This window comes from Bombina bombina, chromosome 6 (genome assembly GCF_027579735.1).
Source record: "Bombina bombina isolate aBomBom1 chromosome 6, aBomBom1.pri, whole genome shotgun sequence".
Classification (NCBI taxonomy): domain Eukaryota; kingdom Metazoa; phylum Chordata; class Amphibia; order Anura; family Bombinatoridae; genus Bombina; species Bombina bombina.
In genome coordinates this window covers 839243495-839255991 of record NC_069504.1, presented here as the reverse complement: position 1 = coordinate 839255991, position 12497 = coordinate 839243495, and the positions used below count along the sequence as shown (strand labels likewise).

General features: G+C 38.3%; 1 protein-coding gene across 5 annotated transcripts in view; it reads left to right on the top strand.

The window, feature by feature from the left end:
* Positions 1-12497, top strand: part of GMCL1 (germ cell-less 1, spermatogenesis associated) — a 509303-nt gene that overhangs the window by 52104 nt on the left and 444702 nt on the right. For all 5 annotated transcript variants that reach the window (XM_053718223.1, XM_053718225.1, XM_053718220.1 and 2 more), the window contains one exon: positions 2984-3080. In XM_053718223.1, coding sequence (XP_053574198.1) covers positions 2984-3080 — 97 coding nt within the window. The remainder of the gene's footprint in view (positions 1-2983; positions 3081-12497) is intronic.

The following is a 12497-nucleotide window of genomic DNA, read 5'->3' as shown; positions in this document are numbered from 1 at the left end:
GCGGTTCCTTGATATTTCGGTCTAGCATACCTGTTTCCTCAGTTTGCGCTCCTTCCTCAAGTGATTGCTCGTATCAAACAAGTGAGAGCATCAGTAATTCTAATAGTTCCTGCATGGTTTCGCAGGATCTGGTATGCAGACCTAGTGAAGATTTCTTCTCGGCCGCCTTGGAGGTTGCTTCTGAGGAAGGACCTTCTAACTCAGGGTCCATTCCTTCATGCAAATCTCATTTCTCTCAAGCTGACTGCTTGGAGATGGAAAGCTTAGTTTAGTCTAAGCGTCTAAGTCAGTCATTAAGACCATGATCCGGGCTCGCAAGCCTGTTACTCGAAAAATTTACCATAAGGTATGGCGTAAATACCTTTTATTGGTGTGAATCTAAGGGCTACTCTTGGAGTAGGGTCAGGATTCCTAGAATTTTGTCTTTTCTCCAGGAAGGTCTGGAGAAAGGGTTGTCAGTCAGTTCTCTGAAAGGTCAGATTTCTTCATTATCTATTTTGTTACACAGCGTCTGGCGGATGTGCCAGATGTTCAATCTTTTTGTCAGGCCCTGGTCAAAATCAGGCCTGTGTTTAAACCTGTTGCTCCTCCTTGGAGCCTTAAAATCTTGTTCTTAAAGTTTTGCAGCAGGCTCCGTTTGAGCAAATGCATTTGATAGTTATTAAGTGATCTTGAAAGGTTTTGGAACTCTCGGCTTTGCAGTGTGATTTGCCTTACCTTATCTTTCATGTGGATAAGACGGTTTTTCGTACTAAATTGGGGTTTCTTCCTAAAGTGGTTTCGGATAGAAATATTAATCAGGATATTGTTGTTCCTTCTCTCTGGCCCAATCCTTCTTCTCATGAAGAATGTCTGTTACACAACTTTGGATGTTGTGCGTGCTCCAACATTCTACCTACAGGCAACTATGGATTTTCGCCAGTCTTCAGTCCTGTTTGTTTGTTTCTCAGGAAAGCGTAAGGGTCAGCAGGCTACTTCTTGTATTTCCCTCTGGTTGATAATTATGATTTGTTTTGCTTATGAGACTGCTGGACAGCAGCGTTCTGAGAAATTACAGCTCATTTCACTAGGGCTGTCTACACTTCTTGGGCTTTCAAAGATGAAGCTTCTGTGGAACAGCTTTGCAAGGCTGCAACTTGGTCCTCTCGGCATACTTTTTCCAAATTTTCCAAATTTGATACTTTTGCCTCGGCTGAGGCCTCTTTTGGGAGAAAGGTTCTTCAAGCGGTGGTGCCTTCTGTTTAGGTCTGCCTGTCTTGTTCTCCTCCCTATTCATTCTGTGTCCTCTAGCTTGGGTATTAGTTCCCACTAGTAATTGAATGATGTAGTGGACTCTCCATATCTTAGGAAAGAAAACTAAATTTATGCTTACCTGATAAATTTCTTTCTTTCCAGATATGGAGAGTCCATGACCCCACCCTTTATTAAGACAGTTATTTTTGATTAAACCTCAGGCACCTCTACACCTTTTGTGTTATTCCTTTTCCATTTCGGTCGAATGACTGGGGATTATGGGTAGGGGAGTGGCACTTAACAGCTTTGCTGTGGTGCTCTTTGCCTCCTCCTGCTGGCCAGGAGTGATATTCCCACTAGTAATTGAATGACGTTGTGGACTCTCCATATCGGGAACAAATGAAATTTATCAGGTAAGCATACATTTTTAAAAATTTTTTTTTTAACGATTCATTAGCTATTTATATAATGACAAAATCAATGTAAAGTTTTTATGTCTATAAAACAATGCAATTGTTTATAGACATAAAAAAAATGTATGTAAAATTGTATGCTATTTTAAGCAACATTCTAATTTATGCCTATTAACAATTTTTCTTTGTTCTCTTGGTATCTTTATTTACAGGAATGAAACTTAGGAGCTGGCCCATTTAAGGTTCAGCACCTAGGTAGCGCTTGCTGATTGGTGGCTATATTTACACACCAATGAGAAAGTACTATCCAGGGTGCTGAACCAAAAATGGTCTAGCTTCTAAGCTTTCCTTCCTGCTTTTTCAAATAAAAATACCAAGAGAACAAATATAAATTGATAATAGGAGTAAATTAGAAAGTTTTTGTTTAAATTGTCATGCTTTATCCGAATCATAAAAGAAAACATTTGGGTATAGTATCCCTTTAATACATTTATTTTCTGAGCATGTATTTTGCAATTCACTGCTTACTTATATAGGATACCTCCAAATACTTCCAAAAGGATTTCTGTGAAAGGGAGGGAAGCTGGACATATGAGTGGTAGCGCAACCTGTGTTAGAGCTGCGGGTTGTGTTGTGGGCGGGGTCAGGTATGTTTTAGGCAGAGCCAGTATAGTCCCTGGTTTTGCTCTAGAAACTGAGACATTTGTGTTGATGGGGGGGCGCTGTGGCAGGATCTGCAGGCAGAGCACCCAGACCATTATAAACCTGTTATTTCCAGGGCTGATGGGAGCTCTGATATATATACTGTGGATATATAAAAACATTTGATTTTAAAGGGAAAGTAAAGACAATTTTTTATTTTTTTTTTTATTATTCAGAGCATGTAATTTTAAAAACTTTACAATTTATTTCTATTACCAAATTTGCTTCATTCTCTTGGTATCCTTTGTTAAAAAATAAGGGTCAGGAACAGCAGCACATTACTGGGAGCTCTTTAAACACACCTGGTGAGCCAATGACAACAGGCATATATGTGCAACCACCAAAGCATATTTGATAATAGAAGTAAATTGGAAAGTTGTTTAAAATTGCATGGTCTTTACAAATCATAGAAGTATAGTTTTGACTTTACTTTCCCTTTTAATGTCCTTTTGGCGTGAACAGCAGAATGCAAGTGTGAGTATACCACATCATTCTGCTTCTTTACATCATTTATGTATTTTACTGCAGGAAAACTGTATACTGACATACACACTAAATTCAAATACTGTTTGATTCCATTCAATCCAAGCTATATGTTAGTTTGAATATTAAGCAGTTGTTTTTTCCCCCTGCAGTCCAGGTATTTTTCCAGTATGTTCTGTGGCTCCTGGAGAGAGTCCAGCATGAATGTTATAGAACTGGAGATTCCTGATGACAATATTGATACAGAAGGTAAGTGCTTACGTATTAACACAAAAAATAGTAGAAAAAACGTTTTACCATGGTGTCATGCACTCTGCATGTTTGTGTGTGTGTGTATTTATTTATGTATGTGTGTACATATATATATAAACACACAGAGAAAACCCAGCACTCACTTACAAGCTCTCAGCTAAGATTTAAAAGCAAAAATGGAAAGGTTAGTCACCGCATCTGGCCAAATGGGACAAGCTCAGGTACCACGTCAAGGTCCTTTCCAATACCTGAGACCCTAAAACAGCCACACAATTATAGAACTGGAGATTCCTGATGACAATATTGATACAGAAGGTAAGTGCTTACGTGTTAACACAAAAAATAGTAGAAAAAACGTTTTACCATGGTGTCATGCACTCTGCATGTTTGTGTGTGTGTGTATTTATTTATGTATGTGTGTACATATATATATAAACACACAGAGAAAACCCAGCACTCACTTACAAGCTCTCAGCTAAGATTTAAAAGCAAAAATGGAAAGGTTAGTCACCGCATCTGGCCAAATGGGACAAGCTCAGGTACCACGTCAAGGTCCTTTCCAATACCTGAGACCCTAAAACAGCCACACAATGCAAGCTTTCAAATCGAAAACAAGGGAAGGGTGCACATGAATATGTAACCACCCTAGACATATACAAAACACGGAAGGGAACTGCACTCTCATACCGGACCGGGTACACATCCCATGACCCTGCAACATGCTCAGCCCTGGGTGCCACTGGCACTCACAGGAAGCTTTGCTGTCCCCAGAGCCACAAGCAGTTAACCCCAGACAGGTCTGGGTGCAAGAACCATAGGGAAAATTACAAAACAAATTAATACAACACACAGAGAAAACCCAGCACTCACTTACAAGCTCTCAGCTAAGATTTAAAAGCAAAAATGGAAAGGTTAGTCACCGCATCTGGCCAAATGGGACAAGCTCAGGTACCACGTCAAGGTCCTTTCCAATACCTGAGACCCTAAAACAGCCACACAATGCAAGCTTGTCCCATTTGGCCAGATGCGGTGACTAACCTTTCCATTTTTGCTTTTAAATCTTAGCTGAGAGCTTGTAAGTGAGTGCTGAGTTTTCTCTGTGTGTTGTATTAATTTGTTTTGTAATTTTCCCTATGGTTCTTGCACCCAGACCTGTCTGGGGTTAACTGCTTGTGGCTCTGGGGACAGCAAAGCTTCCTGTGAGTGCCCGTGGCACCCAGGGCTGAGCATGTTGCAGGGTCATGGGATGTGTACCCGGTCCGGTATGAGAGTGCAGTTCCCTTCCGTGTTTTGTATATATATATATATATATATATATATATATATATATATATATATATATATATATATATATATATATATATATATATATATATATATATATATATATATATATATATATATATATATATATATATATATATATATATATATATGTATGTATATGTGTGCATATATATATATATATATATATATATATATATATACACAGTAAAGGAAGGCACTCACTGGTCTTTTTCTTCAAATTAACTTTAATAATCGTGACGTTTCGGGGACACACTCCCCTTCCTCAGACAAAGACAAACTAAAAGTGACTGGACTTATAAAGCCAAACAAACCCCTCCCAGTGAAAATTGCGCCAAAACAGTTACCATGGTGATCCTCAAAAACATTATAGTCATGTGATAAGTGTTGCTCCTGTGAATTAATGCTGTTCAACAAACTATACAATGTTCACACATATGTATATTGCAACATATATAAATATTAGAAAATTACATTAAGGTATATGAAAACAAATGTAGGAAGCATACTGTACCAATAACCACATAAAGTGAACATATATTGTGTTTAAAAGGTATCGTGGGAATAAACTATACATTCTCCTGCTCTCAAAGTGAATGAAATGGATGAATACCTAAGTGTCCCCTAACACATATTGTGTCCCTGAATCAGTGTAACAGTGTCTATATCAAAGTGTATGTGAACTATATTATAAACATAATACCAGCCTTCTGGATGCTCTGAATTAAAAGTTCTGATTGCAAAACCTAATCAGAAAATCTGAGTAAATATCTAAACATAAATTTAAGTAAATGTTGTAAGCAGCGTTAAAGGATCAAAAGTACTGGTCAATTCAACAGTATTAGACTAGCAAGTTACAACAGGTAATAACATCCTATACCGTATCACACAAACCTGATATGGCAATGCGGTTAAGAATCCAACTATCGGCTCGTTTGTTCTATGCATTCTATCGCAGCCCTTTCTACTTATTAGCTAGAGGGAAGCATACCTGTTCCTTCTCTTTCTTGTATAACCGCAGAATCACCATAAATACAGCTGATCTAAGAGAACAGCGTGGCCCCGCGATGAATATCTGCGACGCACACAGCCGGCTGGTGTACTGACGTCATGCAGCTGCGCGCTGTGTTGTGTATCAGGTAGTCATGGTGACGGTACGCGCTGTAGATAGAGTCTCGTAGAGGGAATGCCCTTACTTTGATTACTCACATACTGTGTGGTCCAGCATTATCAAATATATAAGTTGAATTAAGTCTAAAGGACTCAGAGCAGTCAATTGACTACATGTGGTTGTATGTATGGTGTTGGACTCTAATCATTGTGTCTATAAACTATAGAGTGATTCAACAGCCCTACTTATAAAACATCATATCTAATCAATCGGAGTTTGCCTAACATCAATGTTGCCAGTGATACACAATAAGTCAGAACTATATGATAAGATAAAGAATAATGTAGAAAGAAAAAAGTGCTAACAATAAAATAAATAAATGAATAAAATAGATGAAAGGAAAAAATATGAGATAACATAGAATAAATAGAATAGTTAAATACAAATAAAATAAAATAATAATGAAAATGAAACAAATAAAAAAATAAACATATATGTGTGAATAAACATAAATGATGCAGAAATACAGTCAAGAAATGCAAAGAATCCCAAAAGATATAAAGAGAGTGAGAGAACCAAGCAAAGAAGTGTATAGAAGACCCAAAACATCCCATATGGATATAGGTAAGGAAACCCCAAAGACATGCAATAAAATAAACCTAAGGAAAAGGAAAAAAATACCCCATAGTGGAAAAACAAAATAGAGGGTTGTGAGTGGAGATGAATGGATCGTCAACTCTCATAAGTAGAATTCAAAGGATTGAGTCATACAGTCCGTCTTCTACTCTAACTTCTTCATAGATATCCACTGTAAATCCATAGGAGTCCCCAATAGTTCAAAGGAAACAGTGCCAATCCAGGTTCACGTTCAGCCCCTTCGGGCGTATGGTATTGAGACGGAAGGTCCACTTGGATTCGATTTGTAGTAATTTGTTGTCCCGGTCCCCACCCCTAGAGGGCACAGGGACATGGTCTATGAGCTTAAATCTTAGATCCTGTACACTGTGTCCGCTGATAGCAAAGTGGTGTGCCACCGGTTGTTCACTGCCGTTATTTTTGATGGCTGTTCTAATGGCCGATCGATGGTTCGCCATGCGGGTGCGGATGTCATCCACTGTTTTCCCTACATAGAATAAACCGCATGGGCAGTTAATTAAATAAACCACATATGTCGTGGTACAGGTCAAGTAGTGTTGTATCTTGAAAGTTACATTTGTGTACGGATGATGGAAGGTCGCCCCCGGAATCATCGCATGGCAGGTAGTGCAACCACTGCAACGATAGCATCCTTTCTTGTTAGAGGATAGCCAGGTTTTTCTATCGTAACAATGTTTGGGGTCTGTTATTACCAGTTGGTCCCTCAGATTGCGGTTTCTCTTGAATCCCACTCTTGGACTTCCCCATTCGCCAAATGGAAGACCTGTATCATCCTTAATGATATGCCAGTGGGTCCTTAGACACTGTCCAATGTTCCTTACATCTGGGCAGTATCTAGTTATAAATGTCATCCTCTGTGTATCATCCCTTGTTGGTCTCTCCTTGGGAACATCCTGTTCCTTCATACATGCCAGGAGATAGTCCCATTTGTAGCCCCTGGCCAAAAACTTCTTTGCCATTTCTTCTAGCTGTGTTTTCATGACATCTGCATTGCTGTTGTTTCTGTTGACCCTTGTCATCTGGCCCCGTGGTATAGCCTTTAATAATGATGTAGGATGGCAGCTATGAGCGTGTAATACCGAGTTCCTATCTGTTGGCTTCTGGTATAATGTTGTTCCTACAGTCATACCATCCCTAAAGATACATAGATCCAGAAACTCCACCTTCTCTTCACTACAGCTCATTTTAAACTGAATGGGGTGGTTCAACCCATTCAAGTAGTTGAACCATTCTTGTAGGGATTCTTTTGTGCCCCCCCAAACAATGAACAAGTCATCTATATAACGCTGGTACATGATGACTTCTTTCTTCTGGAACAAAAAGAATATTGAATGTGAAAAAAAACCAGTGCGCCAAATACCTGTGTATAAAAAGTGAAGATGTCAACATATCGTGCAATGCTATAATAAAAAACCCCTATGTGTAAATACGGGAGTGAACATTACAAAATAAATATACAGAGTAATAAAAAGTCCCAATCAAACCAATCTGGTCGATGGTGGTTATGTGAAATTTGGACAGTTCGTCTAGTCCATAATCCAGATACAAATGTCTGGAACAGATGGCAGGCTGCTTCTTCGAAATTCTTGTTGGTGTCCCAAGATGTTATGATCTGTAGATGTGAAAGATAAAAAAAGAAGGCGCCACCATGGTGCACAATCAGATGATTCAAACACGCCAAATGTACAAGTAAGACCGTACTTACAAGCTGTATGACACTTGAGAAGTGTCACAAATGCCTTCTGGACTGTTGGGAGTCGTCCAGCTAACTCACACTGATGGATGTCAGATGTCAGAGCAACTCTGGAGCAAGGGAGCAGCGACAGGCAAACAGCATGCAGTGACCAGCCACAAGCTTAGCACCAAGCCGGATCGTCCACTTGTGTTGATGGATACACCAGTGACAGTAGATACACTATTGGATACAATGTATCAAAAGGACTCCAAATGTTAAATAAAGTTGTACAGTATATGATTGAATAAAGATGATGATTCGTGGCAAAAGTCTAGTAAAAACAAACAGACTTTATTTACAGTATAGCAGCACCTTCTGGAACACCTTCATGATCTCTTCCTCATAGTTTTCCATATAAAGATTAGCAAATGAAGGGGCAACGTTTGAACCCATTGCGGTTCCCTTTATTTGGCAAAAATACGAATTTTCAAATTTGAAATAGTTTAGTCTCAGGCTTAGCTCCAGAATTTGTAATAGGAAGTGTGCTGGTGGCCCCACATACGGATATCTGCTCAGGGTTTTCGCTACCATTTTAATTCCTTCTTGCTGGGGTATAACCGTATAGAGGCTATTCACATCTGCTGTTACCAAGATCCACTCCTCTTCCATCCTGAAGCCTTTTAATTTGCCAATGAGATCCATAGAGTCCCTCACATACGATCTCATATTCTTGACCAATGGTTGTAAAAAGATATCAATCAGTTGGGATAATGGTGATGTAATGGAACCCCGAGCCGAGACAATTGGTCTCCCTGGTGGCTGTGATAGATTTTTGTGCACCTTGGGCAAGGTGTATAATATTGGACAGATAGGAAATTCAGTGATTAAGAATCCCCCAATTTTCTCATCGATATAGCCCTGCATCACTCCTTCTTTGACCAGGGTCTCAATTTCTTTCTGGAACTCCTTAGTTGGGTTTCTGTGTAACTGTTTGTAGGTCATCGTGTCACTCAGTTGCCCCTTGATTTCTGATTGGTAGTATGAATAATTCATGATCACTGTCGCACCTCCTTTGTCCGCAGGGCGGATGATGATTTTAGGGTCTGTGGCCAGTGTTTTAATTGAGTCAAATTCTTCTTTAGTCAAGTTGTTCCGAAATCTCGTTTTAGGTATCTCTGCAATGTCAGTATTCACCAACCGGGAGTATATCTTTATGCTGGGGTTATAACTAGTCGGATCAAACTTGCTGGCTTTGCGGAAGGAAATGTCCATTTCTGAACTTGGATCGGTATTAAAGTGTTCTTTGAGTCGTAGTGACCGCTGGAATTTTTGCTGGTCAATCCACAGATCAAATGGGTCACTGGTTTTTCCACTATGGGGTATTTTTTTCCTTTTCCTTAGGTTTATTTTATTGCATGTCTTTGGGGTTTCCTTACCTATATCCATATGGGATGTTTTGGGTCTTCTATACACTTCTTTGCTTGGTTCTCTCACTCTCTTTATATCTTTTGGGATTCTTTGCATTTCTTGACTGTATTTCTGCATCATTTATGTTTATTCACACATATATGTTTATTTTTTTATTTGTTTCATTTTCATTATTATTTTATTTTATTTGTATTTAACTATTCTATTTATTCTATGTTATCTCATATTTTTTCCTTTCATCTATTTTATTCATTTATTTATTTTATTGTTAGCACTTTTTTCTTTCTACATTATTCTTTATCTTATCATATAGTTCTGACTTATTGTGTATCACTGGCAACATTGATGTTAGGCAAACTCCGATTGATTAGATATGATGTTTTATAAGTAGGGCTGTAGACACAGTGATTAGAGTCCAACACCATACATACAACCACATGTAGTCAATTGACTGCTCTGGGTCCTTTAGACTTAATTCAACTTATATATTTGATAATGCTGGACCACACAGTATGTGAGTAATCAAAGTAAGGGCATTCCCTCTACGAGACTCTATCTACAGCGTGTACCGTCACCATGACTACCTGATACACAACACAGCGCGCAGCTGCATGACGTCAGTACACCAGCTGGCTGTGTGCGTCGCAGATATTCATCGCGGGGCCACGCTGTTCTCTTAGATCAGCTGTATTTATGGTGATTCTGCGGTTATACAAGAAAGAGAAGGAACAGGTATGCTTCCCTCTAGCTAATAAGTAGAAAGGGCTGCGATAGAATGCATAGAACAAACGAGCCGATAGTTGGATTCTTAACCGCATTGCCATATCAGGTTTGTGTGATACGGTATAGGATGTATTACCTGTTGTAACTTGCTAGTCTAATACTGTTGAATTGACCAGTACTTTTGATCCTTTAACGCTGCTTACAACATTTACTTAAATTTATGTTTAGATATTTACTCAGATTTTCTGATTAGGTTTTGCAATCAGAACTTTTAATTCAGAGCATCCAGAAGGCTGGTATTATGTTTATAATATAGTTCACATACACTTTGATATAGACACTGTTACACTGATTCAGGGACACAATATGTGTTAGGGGACACTTAGGTATTCATCCATTTCATTCACTTTGAGAGCAGGAGAATGTATAGTTTATTCCCACGATACCTTTTAAACACAATATATGTTCACTTTATGTGGTTATTGGTACAGTATGCTTCCTACATTTGTTTTCATATACCTTAATGTAATTTTCTAATATTTATATATGTTGCAATATACATATGTGTGAACATTGTATAGTTTGTTGAACAGCATTAATTCACAGGAGCAACACTTATCACATGACTATAATGTTTTTGAGGATCACCATGGTAACTGTTTTGGCGCAATTTTCACTGGGAGGGGTTTGTTTGGCTTTATAAGTCCAGTCACTTTTAGTTTGTCTTTGTCTGAGGAAGGGGAGTGTGTCCCCGAAACGTCACGATTATTAAAGTTAATTTGAAGAAAAAGACCAGTGAGTGCCTTCCTTTACTGTGCATATTCATCTGCTGGCACCCTGGCATTAAGTTTGGAAAGTGAGAGTGCTCTCTATCTATCTATCTATATATATCTATCTATCTATATATATATATATATATATATATATATATATATATATATATATATATATATATATATATATATATATATATATATATATATATATCTATATCTATATATATATATATATATATATATATATATATATATATATATATATAATATATATTGTGTGTATATACAGTTGCATGGGACTTACACCTATATACCATAATCTGACAACGGTCTTACAAACACACACACACTCCTTTTCTAAAACACACTTACTCTCACCCTCATAAAGCCAAACTCACCGACACATACTCACACAAACTCTCTCACTTATACACACACTCTCTCACTTATACACAAACTCACAGACTCACACACGTACTCACATACTCTCTCTTATACACACTCTGTCACACTTACACACAATGACTTATTCACACACACTCTCCCCCACAGTTACATAGTACTAAAACATTATATAGTGAGAAAGGAGAGGAGTGAGAAATAGAGAGGGGATGAGAGATATTTTTTCCATTACATCTGTAATTTCTGACTACATGGATAGATGCAAACTTATTTGCTATTTTGTACAAGATTTCCTTCTGCTTGAAAAAAAAAAACTAACAATGGGAGAACTAACAATGGGAGAATTCAGAGCCAGGTAAAATAGTTTAGCACTCTTCATGCAGAAAAGCAACACACAGTGGTTATCCCCACAGGGTTTACTCAAAAGATTCATAGAGTATACCATATATTTCACATCAATGTTACTTTGTTGATCTATAAACGCATAGCTTATAATTTTCTATGACCAGGAAAATTAGCTTAACATTTAAGATGTCACCTTTTATTAACATAAGTTACACAGCTCCTGATTGTGCTGCCATCTGACTGACAAGTGATGTCACTTGCAGGCTAGTGACCATATTCCTAATACTCACATGGATGTGTAGGGGGAGGAAACTGGTAAATGTGCTCTCATTATGCTACTGCCTGTCTCAGGATCTAGTCCCGCACATCAGCCGGCAGCCTGTGTGCTCTGAGACTTAACGAATGACGATTCCTGTAGTTAGCAGGGCACAGAGGAGACCTGTACAGCTGGTATTGAACAGATACTATCTGCCCAACTTCCCCATCGGAGTGACAGCTCATCCCCAGCAAATCGTTCAGTTAGTATGGATCGCAGTTTTGCTAAGGAAACTTATTAATGATTTGAGGGGAAGAATAAGCAGATGATTGGTGATTCCAAAATTGATTGCAAACTTCAATGTAATTTGGTTGGACTTTATGTAGGAGTTGATTGCTAACAGCCATTGTTTTTGACTGCTGCCTTACCAGCATGTTGCCCGCGCTTCTTCTCTATGACTTCAGTCAAGCGCTGCAGCTCTCCACCTTCAAGATGGTGCTGCAAGACTTTGACTGTGAGACAGTTTCACCACTTCTACACGCTGACACACTTCAAGGTTTTGATAGTCAGTGAATGTACATTCGCTCACTTTTTTACTCGCCCCTGCTTAAATTCCAGTGTCCAGAGCACAAATTGCATAATTTAACATGAATGTTTTTAATAATAATTTGTGCAATTTTTTTTTTTAACATTTTTAATATTAGCTCATTTTAACTTAAAGAGACATTAACCCTTT